At 43.1% G+C, this 15,408-nt stretch overlaps 1 protein-coding gene across 1 annotated transcript in view; it reads right to left on the bottom strand.

Moving 5' to 3' along the window:
• The window catches only part of cfap91 (cilia and flagella associated protein 91), an 81,354-nt gene extending 66,603 nt beyond the window's left edge, over positions 1-14,751 (bottom strand). The window contains exons 1-3 of the mRNA XM_033033415.1: positions 14,489-14,751; positions 2,038-2,114; positions 654-811 (exon numbers count right to left, since the gene is read on the bottom strand). Of these exons, the coding sequence (XP_032889306.1) occupies positions 654-811; positions 2,038-2,114; positions 14,489-14,564 (311 nt within the window). The 5' untranslated portion in view covers positions 14,565-14,751. The remainder of the gene's footprint in view (positions 1-653; positions 812-2,037; positions 2,115-14,488) is intronic.
• Positions 14,752-15,408: the final 657 nt, after the last annotated feature.

Below are 15,408 nucleotides of genomic sequence, written 5' to 3' on the forward strand. Positions count from 1 at the left end.
AGCATCTTTACAGGAGCTCCAGGCAAAGCTAGGTCCCGGACATCAGGACATCTGTAAAGCAGCTCCATCCAGGACAAATCAAAAGTTTTGGCAAAATGATCAAAACTCTTGGCTAAAGAGATGAAATCTGTGAAGCAAATTATTCAATGATTATTTGCTGATGTTAATCTAAATAAGATAAAAATCAGAATGGTTTACAATTGATCATTTGAAAGATATAGCATGGAAACAGGCCCTTCGGCCCACCAAGTCTATGCCAACCATCGATCACAAGTTTACACTAATTCTATGTTATCCCACTTGCTCATCCACACTAGGGACAATTTACAGAGGGCCAATGAACCTACAAAGCCGCACATCGTTGGGATGTGGGAGGAACACAAAGCACCTGGAGTAAACTCACATGGTCACAGGGAGAATATACAAACTCCACGCAGATAACACCCGAGGTCAGGTTCAAACCCGGGTCTCTGGCGCTGTGAGGCAGGAGCCATTGTGCCACCCCGAATTTTAATGAGCAGAGATAGAATTCTGAAATACTATGTTGAAACATTTTGTAGTAAGTGAAGGTTTTCAAGCGGTTTATGATTTACTAATTGAAAGGATTTCTTAATTTGCCCATTTAGTTAATTTCAAAAGAAAGTAGCTATTACTTTGCCAGTTGCTTGATGGTTTCTTGTCTTTTCTCTTCAAATCCTCTCCAGCGTTGATCCATAAACTTTGGGACTGGGTTGGTGCGGTCGAGTTGCAGAACAAAGCTTGGGAAATGCTGTAAATTACTGAACATCGCTTGATAATCAGGTACCTTTTTCTGCATTAAAGAAGAATACAGAATTTGTGATATCTGGATGCCAAGAGAACAACTTAAACCACATGCTAAAAAGTATAGATTGACATTGCTTAGTACAAAGATAAATTATCAAAGGAATCTCTATGGTTCATTCTTCTCTGCTTTGTAAGGTCACCATTTTGCAAAGCCTATTGTAATTAGTTTTTTTCTAATGCTTAACTTATTCTGCTTTCTCGTTACAATCATTCTATCTGCCAGCATAATTGTTGAGATTTTATAAGCTAACACAACCACCGGGCTCAAGAATAGCTTCTTCCCCGCTGTTATCAGACTATTGAACGGTCCTCCCATAAGCTAGGGTTGAGTCCTGATCTTCCAACCTCCTTCATTGTGGACATTGGTCTTTTTCTCTGGAACGGTAATGCTACAATGCAGATACACTCTGGTATTTTTCTCTTTTCTCTACATCTTGTACTTGATGTGTGGCTTGCCTGTACTCATGTACAGTATGATTCAATTGAGTAGCTTGCAAACAAAAGCTTTTCACTGAATTTCAAGTCAAGTCAAGTCAATTTTAATTCTATAGCACATTTAAAAACAACTCTCGTTGACCAAAGTGCTTTACATCAGTGCAGGTACTAAAGTTCTACAAAGAGTGGTACATAGACCTAACAATACATACATACATACATACATACATACATACATACATACATACATACATACATACATACATACATACATACATACAGCGCTCCCTCAGAGGTCCTCAAGAAGCGCTTGTGAGTAAACTTAAAAGAGTTGATGGAGGAGGCAATTCTGATGGGAAGAGGGATGCTGTTCCATAGTCTAGGTGCTGCAACCGCAAAAGCGCGGTCGCCCCTGAGCTTATGCCTGGACCGCGGGATGGACAGTAATCCCAAGTCGGCAGACCTGAGGGACCTGGAGGCAGTATGATGGGTTAGCAGATTTCTAAAAGAGGAGCTTGAAATTGATTCTGAACCGCACAGGGAGCCAGTGGAGCGAGGGCCAGGATCGGGGTGATGTGGTCCCTTTTTCGGGTGCCCGTCAGAAGTCTAGCTGCGGCGTTTTGGACCAGTTGCAGGCGGGACAGGGATGATTGGCTGATGCCAATGTAAAGGGAGTTGCAGTAATCAACGCGGGAGGAGATAAATGAAGAATTAATTTGTAAGAAGAATTAATTTTAGATTGCATTATGCTGACAAACTACAGTTGTGAGTACTCACTAGTTGGTTTGTGGATGCAAACGCCTTCATGGACATCTTAACATGGTCCTTCTCACTAGACAGCACATATAGAGGATCTGTGGCAAACAGGAGAAGTTAGTTCCCTACTCAATGGTTTATCAACAGAAATACTGCAGGGCATAAATTAAAAATAGTAATGACAATCTTATACAGGTGTCGTCAGCGAGTTCATTTCCAATAATTCACGTAATTGTAACATCAATTTTCAATTTTAGTTGCTTATATTTTTACGGTGCTGTCGTTCGTTCAGAAATAAAAAACATTTATGATCGGGAAAAAATCAGTTCTGAAAATTGAGTTACTAATTTAGAAACAAATTAAAAGCTGAATGTTAGAGGTTTCACATTCAGAAATATGGGTCTGGAAATTCTGACTGGGGGATGCTGCAGGTGGTTGGAATTTCTGTTAAATATCTGCCGATCGCTAACCCCATTGTAATCTCATCTCAAGCTGATTTGTACTAATAAGGTAGTTTAGGCAGCTGTACCTTTTATGACACCCTTTGAAATTGTCATGTCTCACATAGTTAGAGTTATAAAGCACAGAAACAAACCCTTTGGAGCAGCTTGTCCACACAGACATTTGAGTTGTCCTGAGCTGGTCCCATTTACTTGCATTTGGCCCATCTCCATTTGAATCTGTTTCTCCATGTATCTGTCCAAATGACTTTTACACTTTGTAAAATTCTACTGGTGGCTTTGGAAATTTGGGGTTGGGAGAACGTTAACAGACTGTAGGGCAGCACTGCGTTAGAGTTGCTGCCTTACGGCACCAGAGATCCAGGTTCGATGCTGACTACAGGTGCTGTCTGTACAGAGTTTATATGTTCTCCTAGTGACTGCATGGATTTTCTCTGGGTGCTCTGGTTTCCTCCCACTCTCCAAAGACATAGAGGTTTGTAGCTTAATCGGCTTTGATAAAAATTGTAAATTGTCCCTAGTGTGTAGAACAGCCAAAGGGCCCGTTTCCACATTGCATCTCTAAAGTCTTACGTCTAAAGACAAATATTGATCTGGCCTCAGCTGCCAATAAAGCTCACCATGTGGTCCTCTTTGTCACTGCCAATTTCCTGAAAAACTTTCAATCTCTTTTAAACAATGTTTTCTGCCAATTGTGAAATACCTTGCTAGTCCTGTTTGAGTTGCTGAACAGCATTTACCCTGAGTGGAATATATGGAACCCAAGACAGGAAACTCAGCGCATCAGTTGCAGCTCTCACTGTGAAGTCACAATGAGACAGTTAGCGGTCCACTTGTAAAACTAGCTCACTTAAAATGGCAATGAAGACATCTTTCGTAAGTGTTAGGGTAGAAATCTGATTGTAAACTACATGCATAAATACTTAAGAGACAAGTGTTTGAATAACAATCTATGAGCGCCAGTTTTATGCATGCATTAATGCTTTGCCCAAAGATGATTGTAGTAAGGGATTATTAATTGCACAACAGTAAATTTTGTTCATTATGTAATTAAGGCTAATTAAGTATCCGCGTCAGTAATATTTAAAAAAATGTTTCACACATTGAGCAAAAGAGACAGATGGAGCAATGAGCTTATCAACTCACTGACTATACAACAAACTGCCAGGAAAATTACCATCAAACCACAGGATGTTAATATGCAGCAAGTTGTTATTCATATGTTCCAAATTACCACTGTAATTTGTTTTTAAAGCTACTGTTTATGCTGGCTCAGGTCCTATTACATTAGATAGTGTGCTGCTCCAGACATTATATCAGCCCCTGAGTATTTTCCCTTTTTCCTTCATACTTTAGCAAACCAAGCAAGAAAATTAAATGGTGGCAAAATAATGTTACCTTGTCAATGATTGTATAGCTGCATCCTATAATTTTGTTATAAGTGTGCGTGTGCAATTTAATAATTGCTCAAGCATACCATATCCTACAACTACTTATCACAATTCCCTCCTGCCAGCTAGTCTCCCACTCATTCCAACTTCTGATCCTCCCACCAAGGCCAGATCATATCTCGTGGGGATATCTGACAGCCTTCTCTCGCTCTGATTCTACCAACAGTGGTCAGTGTTGATCTTCAACCCTGCCATCCCAATGCCACCATGAATTCAGATCCAGCCCATGTGCTTACCCAAATAATAATAATAATAATAATAATAATAATAATAATAATAATAATAATAAATCCTTTATTTCGAACAGACTAAAAAATAAAAAGCAATTTTGAAACAGCATACAAAAAACAAAACAAGAATATTTATAGTGTCATAAACAATAGTTATAAATAAATGAATCGTATGTGTCCGAAAAGGAGCAGGAAGAAGCCAAAGGTTATTAATTCTCACCCCTTATTCAACTGCTTATAATTATCTTATACAAATTTAGCAGCTATAAACACCTATTTCCATATGTACACCAAATTATTTACATTTATACACTAATCAAATGTTTGCAAAGCCATACAAAAAAAAGAGAGAAAAAAAAAAGAAAAAAGAAAAACCCTCCTGTACTGTACAATATCTCTTAGTCATATAGTTAACCCATCACTCTATAATCACCCTTCCCAATACAACCAGTATAACAAATATCACCTATCCTCATCCCAATATCCTTATTGTACATCTTTTTAACTGAATTATGTTTGTGCTAAGTTTTCTCTCCTGTTCCAGACCATTCCACAAATTCACCCCGCAGATTGCTATGCACATACTTTTAAGAGTTGTTCTGACATTTTTTTTTTTTTAAATAAGTTCCCCTCTCAAATTATACCCGCCCTGTCTTTCCATAAACAGTTTTTGTATATTTCCCGGAAGTAAATTATTTCTTGCTTTGTACATGATTTGTGCAGTCTTAAATTTAACCAGATCGGTGAACTTCAGTGTATGTGACTTTAAGAATAATAAATTGGTATGTTCAAGATATCCAACGTTATTGATGATTCTTATTGCTCTTTTTTGTAATGTGCATAATACTTTAATTCTACTTCCCATTCCTACACAGAATGTCCTAGGTCTCCTCCATTGTCAGAGTGAGGTTAAACGCATCTCATATTTTGAGGGACAGCATCTCGTATTTTGTTTGGGCAGTTTACAGCCCAGTGGTATGAATTTTGATTTTTCTAACTTCAGGTATTCCCGCATTCCCTCTCTCCCTATCACTCCCCCCGCCCAAGTCTCACTAGCTTCTCGTTTTTACCCAATAAACAGCTAACAAAGGCCTGTTTCCTTTATCGTATTTACTTTTTTGCATCTCTTTAATTCATTGGTCTTTATCTCTCTACATCATCGTCTAGATCTCGTTTATCTTTTCCCTAACTAGTCTGAGGAAGGGTCTCGACCCAAAACATCACCCATACCTTCTCTCTGGACATGCTGCCTGTCCCGCTGAGTTACTCCAGCTTTTTGTGTCTATGTTCTTCTTACATTCCACAACAGTGAAAGGTACAAACGACATGCCTTGTGTGTGAAAGACCCACCACAAACTGTTTGATCAACCCATTTTGAAGGCACACAATTTATTCTTGTGTCAAATAGCTGGACTTCAAGGGTAGGCCCACTTGATTACCTCCATTACTAAACAACAGTATGAATATAGCTGGTAGAGCTGCTGCCTCACAGCACAGGAGATCCGGGTTGGATTCTGACCTCAGGTGCTGTCTATGTGGTTTCCATGTTCTCCCCTGTAACTGCATGGGGTTCCTCCTGGTTCTCCGGTTTCCTCCCACATCCCAAAACATGTTGTTTTTTAAAATAGATTAATTGTCCCTCTGTAAATTGCCTCAAGTGTGTAAGGAGTGGATTCGTAGCATTATTCATTGAAACGGGCTGTTCCATTTTATTCTCTCCTTTTATCCCAAACTCCCCTTAAATTCTACCTCACACCTACACCATATGGTACCATCTCCTACCATAAAGCCTGATGCAAAAATATCTGTTTAACTCCTCAGCTATGTCCTTGTCCACATAACTATTTCCATAATCTCATTTTATCTGTGGAAAATGTTCACCTGGACATTTCTATTCCTTTTTTTATCTACAAAGAAATTCTTCCAACTTTAAAAAATATATATTTTTTGCTAAATTTCTCTCCTTGTTTATTCAGGTATTCCCGCATTCTCTCTCTCCCTATCGCTCCCCGCCCAAGTCTCACTAGCTTCTCGTTGTCCATGTATTACTGCTTTTGTCCTTGGAGTCACAGACCATGGCCATTTATGCCAACACATCCATACCAACCATTAGGGGTTTTGAAAAATCTGAAGAAGGGTCCAGGCCCGAAACATCACTAATTATTTCCTCCAGGGATGCTGTCTGGTCCGCTGAGTTACTCCAGCACTTTGTGTCTATCTTCCGTACCAATCAATATGCCTATCTAATCTTTTCAAAGCATTTGGCCCATCTAAATCATTCCTCCCCATGTACCTGTCCAAATGTCTTTTAAAGATTGTAATTGTATCAGCCTCTGCCACTTATTCGTGCAGCTGGTTCCATATGCTCACTGCCATCTGGTTAAAAATGTCCCCCACAGATATCCTTTAAATCTTTCCCCTCTCTCTTAAACCTATGCATCTAGTTTAAGACTTTAGAGCATACACCGAACAAGGGGCAGCAAGTCCTTGTAGTTCCGAGTCTTGTTTAGTGTTTTAGCGTGTTTTGTGCGTTGGTTGTTGTTGTTGTGTAGTATTTTACACAGTGTGTGCAGAGTCGCGTATAGGAGGGACGAACTCCTTACGTGGCGACGGACAGCTTACGGAATAAAACACCCTATTCCGTCTGAGCTGAAGAAGCCGTTCCGTGGTTGTCGCGCCGGTGCCAGGCTAAGGGCCTGGAGGTGGAGATACAAGCCGTTTCTGCCATCGATCCTTATGGGGAACGTCAACTCATTCCCTAACAAGTAGGTATGTTGCAAAACTTACCTTCAGCGGCGCTGCAGTTCTGCCGCTGCCCGTGTGCGCGACTTTGGTGCCTTTGAGGGGGGGGGGGCGGGTTTAAAACACGATTTTCTCTAGGCTGTTGAAATCGATGTTGTTCAGCCTGCCTAGTTGCTGACGAAAAATTGCTGCGAAATTCGTTCGCTGCAGGTATTTTTAAACTAAATTGGATTATTTAATTACTATAATAGATTAAAAATCATCCTCTAAAGCCGCGAACCCCGACAACGGGACGGATCTCATGTAGGGGACAAGGCAAGGTAGGTTGTTTATTTTTACATTAAAAAGGGCTTCTTAAGATCCCTTTATTCAAAGTTTTATGTTGCGAATACGTGACTTGGGGGCCCATTCAATCCCGCAGTATCTTTCATGCCGACATGGGCTTCAAATTCACTGCATTGGCAGCGTTCCAAACCAGCGCGTTCCACAGAATCCCACTGGCAAGCTGAATTAAATGGCCATTAATTTACAGCAATTGAACACTAAATCCCTTCCATTTGGCCTATAAATTAATGTCAATGAGATTTAAAAATCATGTTTTATTGCGAATTGTTGTGTGAATGTTCTTTGGACACTTAGGCTATTTAAAAATGTTAATATTTTCTTAAGAAATGGATAGATGTTTAGATCTAGTAATTGAATTTTGGAATTAGCTACAATTGGGTAACTAACTAATGATATGCTTTAATTTCAGGTCATCCAAGTAAGATTGTTTAATATTTGTTTCAGAATGCTTCTATCTATAATAACTGAAAATGTCTTTCAGTTCTCTTAATTTTTAATAAAGTTATGGCCATTTCACTGTCCTTGATCACAACTTTTGTGTTAAGTCAATGGAAAATCAATAGGGAAGATGCTAATTTCCGAGTATGAAAATGGCCATAACGTTTTTAATACTGAAGATATGAAAGTGAATTAGGTGTCAAATTAAACTTATTTTTATGCTTTATCTGATGGGATAAATTGCAGACTTGATTTTTAAAATCTCAAAATTTTGTAACATTGCTATAACAAGTGTGAGGCCCTCATGAAGAACCAGCGGGTCTACCGTGAATGCAGTCTCATGTGTTTTACCGAGACGTGGCTGATGGACAACATCCCGTGTAGGTCCTGTGTGGATCTACCCGGTTTCACTATGGTACGAGTGGATAGAGACCCGAAGGCGAGTGGGAAGATCAAAGGTGGTGGTCTTGCTCTGCTGGTGAACAATAGATGGTGTAATCCAGGTCACATAACTGTGAAAGATAAGATCTGTTGTCGGGGTATTGAGCTCCTGGCGGTTGGATTGAGACCTTATTATGTACCGAGGGAGTTCTCCCACATCGTCGCCATTATTGTTTATATTCCTTCTCGAGCGGAGCCTGTAGTCGCGTGTGATGTCATCCAAGAGACTGTCGCGAGATTACAGACCCGACACCCGGACGTACTCATTGCCATATCAGGGGACTTCAATCATGTGAACATCAGCCCCCACTTGTCGGGCTTCTCTCAGTATGTTGACTGTCCCACAAGGCACAATAAGACGCTGGACTTGTGTTATGTCAAGGAGGCCTATAGTGTCAGCCTTTCCACCGCTTGGCAAATCAGATCACAACCTGGTTTACCTAAGGCCTTCTTACAAACCCTGTGTACTGAGACAGCCTACAACCAGAAAGTGGACACCAGAGGCCAGTGAATCACTGAGGGCCTGCTTTCAATGCACAGACTTGGATGTACTGATGGAGCCACAGGAATTCAGCAGCAGTACGGACATTGACAGGATGGCTGGATGCATAACGGACTACATCAACTTCTGCAGGGATGTTGTTGTGGCAGTAAGAACTGTTTGTTGCTTTCCCAACAACAAACCTTGGATTACAAGCAACATCAAGAGCCTCCGAAATGAGAAAAAGGAGGCTTTCAAGGTTGGTGACTGGGAAAAGATGAAGAGGGTACAGCATGACCTGAAAAGGAGCATGAAGCAGGCAAAATGGGACCATAAAAGGAAGCTGGAGAGGAAACTGCAGACCAACAGCATCAAAGAGGTGTGGAGAGGAATGAAGACCGTCACTGGCTTCAAGGAGAGATAAGTCAGCCGTCAGAAGACGTGGACAGGGCCAATGAGTCTATAACAGGTTTGATCTGGTATCCCCTCCCACCTCTGCAGGTGCAGCCTCTCACCCACCATCACCTCCACGAGGCAGCCCCCCCAACACCACAGCTGCAGCACCACCTATGCCGGCATCTCCTCAACTGTTCTTCACGGCGGACGAGGTGAGAGCTGAGCTGAGGAGGCTGCTCCCTGGTAAAGCAGCTGGCCCTGATGGCGTATGTCTCAGGCTACTGAAAGACTGTGCGGCTCAGCTGGCGGAGCCTCTCCAGACCATTTTCAACCTGAGTCTCCAGTCAGGGAGGGTACCAGGTCTGTGGAAAACATCATGTCTCGTGCCGGTTCCCAAAGCAGGGCGGCCGACCGAGATCAACGACTACAGACCGGTGGCCCTTACATCCCATATCATGAAGACAATGGAGCGGCTACTCATTCGTCCCCTGAGACCACAAGTCCAGCACGCACTCGACCCACTACAGTTTGCGTACAAGGAGAACATTGGTGTGGATGACACAGTCCTATACATGCTGTACCGGATTTACTCTTTTTGGACGAACCAGGTGGCTATGTGAGGATTATGTTCTTCGACTTTTCAAGTGAGTTCAACACCATCCAACCCCTGATTCTGAAAGACAAGCTTAAGAAGATGGGGGTGGATTCTACCTTTACCTGCTGGATATACAACTACCTGACGGGTCGACCACAGTTTGTTAAGCTGGGTGACTGTGTTTCCGGGACAGTGGTGTGCAATGTTGGAGCCCCACAGGGAACGGTTTTGGCCCCGTTCCTCTTCACCCTGTATACAGCAGACTTTAACTATAAGTCTGACACATGCCACATTCAGAAATATTCAGATGACACAGCGATTGTGGCATGTGTAAGGAATGGACATGAGGAGGAATACAGGGACTTGACCATTGCTTTCTGTGCCTGGAGTAAAGAGAACTGTCTCATCCTGAATACAACCAAGACCAAAGAGATGGTTGTTAACTTTGGCAAGTCCAAGCTCCCCCTTCAGCCGGTTAACACTGCAGTGGTGGACATTGCAGTGGTGCAGACGTATAAATATCTGGGAGTGTACCTCGATAACAAACTGGACTGGTCAGTCAACACCGATGCCCTCTACAAAAAAGGACAGAGCAGACTCTTTATCCTCAGAAGGCTCAGATCCTTCAATGTGCGCAATGACTTGCTCTATCTATTTTACTATACTGTGGTTGCAAGTGTCATTTTCTACGCTGTTGTATGCCGGGGCAACAACATCAGTGCTAAGAATAGCAAGAAGTTGGTCAAGCTGGTAAAACGAGCTAGCTCAGTGCTGGGGTGGGGGGGGGGGGGGAGAGTGGACTCTGTGGTGGATGTGCTCGAGAGGCGTATGAGGAGCAAGGTGCAAGTCATCCTTGACAACTCCGAGCACCCCCTCCATGAAATTCTGGAGGGTCAAAAGACCACACGGATTAACAACCAGCTCCTCTCCCTGCACTGTAGAACGGAGTGGTTCAGGAGATCTTTCACCCCTGCAGCCATTAGATTTTATAATACTGACCGCTAGGCTGTATGGGGATGCTTTGCATTTTTAATAGTTAATGATTGGGTCTTTTTAAGTATTTATTGCTTTCATGTATTGTCCATATTGTATTTTATGTCTTTTTTGTCTGATTTTGTTCTGAATGTGTGGGTTTGTTGGTTATTGGACATCTGAATTTCCCTGAGGGGGATCAATAAAGTATTTATTAGACTTCTCTGCCGTAGGAACAAAGACCGTAACCAGCTACCCTATCTATGCCCTTGATGATCAGGTCACCCCCAATCTCCTTTATTCCAGTGAATGCAGCCCCAGCCAATCCAATCTTGCCTCCAGTCCAGGAAACATCCTTTTCTGCACCCTTTCCAGTTTGATCACATCCTCCCTGTAGTGTGACAACCAGAACAACATACAATATTCTAAGTGTAGTGGAACCAGTCTTCCTGTACAAATGTTACATGACGTCCCCATTCTTGCATTCAGTGCCACCCTGTCTATCTGTGTCGCCACCTTCAGAGAAGGTTTGTACTCATCCGCCCAAGTCTCTGTGTTCACCAACGTTCCCAGGGCCCATTTCCTTTGCAGGATTCTGAATTTATCCCTTCTAACTGAAGTTGCAGGAGACCTGATAGGAGTATATAAAATTATGAGAGGCATAGATAGGTCCTGACGGTCTACCCTATTTTCCAGGATGAAAATATCAAATACTAGGGGGAAAGTTTAAGGTGAGAGGTGGGAAGTTTAAAGGAGAACAGGTTTTTTCCACAGAGGGCGATGTGTGCCTGGGGTAGTGTTGGAGGCAGATGCAATTGTGGTTAAGATAAGCGCATGTAATGGAGGTATGTGGACTATGCGCAGGCAGATAGGGGTTGGTCTTGCCATCATGTTCAGCACAGTTATTGTACTGTACTTTTCTAATTGTTAATGGGTACAAATTTAGGATAGTAGATATAAAAAGCAGATAACACGAGGAATTTGGGATTTGGTCTGGCATATTTAACAATTGTTTTCCAAAGAGGAATTTGATAAATATTGTATGAAAGTCAGCATATATTCCCACCAGATTCTTTCTGCACTCTACCATTCAATGTGTCCAGAGAAGGGAGAATTAGATTTAGATGCAATGCCTCCAAATCTCAACTAGCTTGCTTAACTTTACTGTTTAAGAAAGAACTGCAGGTGCTGGAAAAATCGAAGATAGACAAAAATACTGGAGGAACTCAGCGGGTGAGGCTGAAGAAGGATCTCGACCCAAAACGTCGCCTATTCCTTCTCTCCATTTATGCTGCCTCACCCGCTGAGTTCCTCCAGTATTTTTGCTTAACTTTACTGTTCAATTTCTCATCCACCGAGCAGCCCTTTGGATGGTTAAGAAGGAACTGCAGATGCTGGAAAATCAAAGGCAGACAAAAATGCTGGAGAAACTCAGCGGGTGAGGCAGCATCTATGCAGCGAAGGAAATAGGCGACGTTTCGGGTCGAGACGCTTCATCTAGCCCTTTGAATGGTGTATGGCCGGGTGGCCAATGATCACAAATTTTAAATTTGAAAGAAGTGTTGGAGAAAGTCAGCGGGCCAGGAAGCATCTGTGAAGGTCACGGACAGACGACATTTTAGGTCAGGACTCTTCTTCAGACGGAGGGGGGCAGAGTAAGTAACACAGGCTAGAGTTGAAAAGGAGATACAATGGTCAGATAAGGATAGAGGAGGAGGAATGATATGTAAAGCCAAAGGCAGGGATATAGGTGGATGGGGGAAGAAGAGGGTGGATAAAAGAGAAAGTTAGGAATGGGAGACAAACATACAGAGGAGGTAAAAGGTGCAGGGGTTCACTTGCCAGGCATTGTCCCACCCCCACCTATCTTTTCCAGCTTTCTTCCCCCTACTTCATTCAGTCTGAAGGGTCCCAACCCAAAATATCATGTATCCATGTCCTCCAGAGATGCTGCCTGACCCGCTGAGTTCCTTCAGCACTTTGTGTTTGACTAATGGTGAAAGGGATTTTGGAATAAAGGGAAGTGCAAACACTATTGGGTATAACAGTTGCAATAGAAACATAGAAATTAGGTGCAGGAGTAGGCCATTCGGCCCTTCGAGCCTGCACCGCCATTCAATATGATCATGGCTGATCATCCAACTCAGTATCCTGTACCTGCCTTCTCTCCATACCCTCTGATCCCCTTAGCCACAAGGGCCACATCTAACTCCCTCTTAAATATAGCCAATGAACTGGCCTCGACTACCCTCTGTGGCAGAGAGTTCCAGAGATTCACCACTCTCTGTGTGAAAAAAAGTTCTTCTCATCTCGGTTTTAAAGGATTTCCCCCTTATCCTTAAGCTATAGAAACATAGAAACATAGAAATTAGGTGCAGGAGTAGGCCATTCGGCCCTTCGAGCCTGCACCGCCATTCAATATGATCATGGCTGATCATCCAACTCAGTATCCCGTACCTGCCTTCTCTCCATACCCTCTGATCCCCTTAGCCACAAGGGCCACATCTAACTCCCTCTTAAATATAGCCAATGAACTGGCCTCGACTACCCTCTGTGGCAGGGAGTTCCAGAGATTCACCACTCTCTGTGAAAAAAGTTATTCTCATCTCGGTTTTAAAGGATTTCCCCCTTATCCTTAAACTGTGACCCCTTGTCCTGGACTTCCCCAACATCGGGAGCAATCTTCCTGCATCTAGCCTGTCCAACCCCTTAAGAATTTTGTAAGTTTCTATAAGATCCCCTCTCAATCTCCTAAATTCTAGAGAGTATAAACCAAGTCTATCCAGTCTTTCTTCATAAGACAGTCCTGACATCCCAGGAATCAGTCTGTTGAACCTTCTCTGCACTCCCTCCATGGCAATAATGTCCTTCCTCAGATTTGGAGACCAAAACTGTACGCAATACTCCAGGTGTGGTCTCACCAAGACCCTGTACAACTGCAGTAGAACCTCCCTGCTCCTATACTCAAATCCTTTTGCTATGAAAGCTAACATACCATTCGCTTTCTTCACTGCCTGCTGCACCTGCATGCCCACTTTCAATGACTGGTGTACCATGACACCCAGGTCTCGCTGCATCTCCCCTTTTCCTAGTCGGTCACCATTTAGATAATAGTCTGCTTTCCTGTTTTTGCCACCAAAATGGATAACCTCACATTTATCCACATTATACTGCATCTGCCAAACATTTGCCCACTCACCCAGCCTATCCAAGTCACCTTGCAGTCTCCTAGCATCCTCCTCACAGCTAACACTGCCCCCCAGCTTAGTGTCATCTGCAAACTTGGAGATATTGCCTTCAATTCCCTCATCCAGATCATTAATATATATTGTAAATAGCTGGGGTCCCAGCACTGAGCCTTGCGGTACCCCACTAGTCACTGCCTGCCATTGTGAAAAGGACCCGTTTACTCCTACTCTTTGCTTCCTGTTTGCCAGCCAGTTCTCTATCCACATCAATACTGAACCCCCAATGCCGTGTGCTTTAAGTTTGTAAACTAATCTCTATATTGAATGTATAGCCACAAAGAATGTATTAAGAGTGTTGCACGGTTTTTATTTGTGCATATCTTTTATCACAAATCAAGTTTATATTTGCAATTAAAAAAGGCAGTGGAAGAGAGGGAGAGTATTACTCAGAATTGGAGAGTTCAATGTTCACAGGAGGCACAAGGAACTTAAGATGCTGGTTTACAAAGCAAAACCACTCAGTAGGTAGGGCAGCATCTGTGGACACCCAACATCTTTGACTCTCTTCAGGCAATGTGTTCTTACCGTTTTGGGTAGTAAGCTGCCCAGGATAACAATTAGAGAAAGTTAATAGAAAGATAGTTAGTGGTCAAAAAGATTTTTGTTTTTTTAAGTCATACAAAACGAAAACTGAAACGAATGACTATGAAGGACGTGGGCAGCCGGTTTTACCGTAGATGTAGTCGTGAGGCCGCTCGGCCCTGAACCTCTGCCTGCCCTGCAGGCTCTGGGTCAGCGTGAAGCTCATGGTGCCGTGTTCTGCTGCCGCTGCAGCCGCTGCCGCTTCCTTTACGGACACCGCACTTGGTGATACGTTATTTTCCTCGGCGTCTCGGTGAATTGCCAGCTGCAATGCGCCGGAATCCGTTCACCCGTGTCGGCGGCCTGCGGTAACCATAGCGACGCCTACACTCAAGGAGTCGGAACAGGAAGGACGGACGGAGTTGCAGAGGCGGAGGCGCTCACCCAGACGCGGCGCCACCTGGTGTCCGCCTGGATGCTGAGTCTCATCTCCTCTGCTGCTTGAACACAAGGAACTGCACAAGCTGCGTGCAGCCTACACAAGGTGCAGGAAGGAGCAAAGATTATAGAGGAGCTCCTCTAGTATCTTTGAGAAGGAGTAAGTCAGCGGATCATGCATGATCTCTGCAGCACATGGATTGGTGACATAGAAACATAGAAAATGGGTGCAGGAACAGGCCATTCGGCCAGCACCGCCATTCAATATGATCATGGCTGATCATCCAAAATCAGTTCCCAGTTCCTGCTTTTTCCCCATAACCATTGATTCTTCTAGCCCTAAGAGCTAAATCTAACTCTCTCTTGAAAACGTCTCGTGAATTGGCCTCCACCGCCTTTTGTGGCAGAGAATTCCACAGATTCAAAACTCTCTGGGTGAAAAGGTTTCACATCATCTACAAGATACAAGATACAAGATGCATTTATTTGTCACATGTGCCAGTTGGCACAGTGAAATGTAATCAGCATCCTAAATGGCCTACCCCTTATTCTTAAACTGTGACCCCAGGTTCTGGACTCCCCCCAACATCGGGAATGTTTTTCCTGCATCCAATCCCTTAAGATTGGACTTT

The sequence above is a fragment of the Amblyraja radiata genome, chromosome 14 (assembly GCF_010909765.2).
Source record: "Amblyraja radiata isolate CabotCenter1 chromosome 14, sAmbRad1.1.pri, whole genome shotgun sequence".
Lineage (NCBI taxonomy): Eukaryota > Metazoa > Chordata > Chondrichthyes > Rajiformes > Rajidae > Amblyraja > Amblyraja radiata.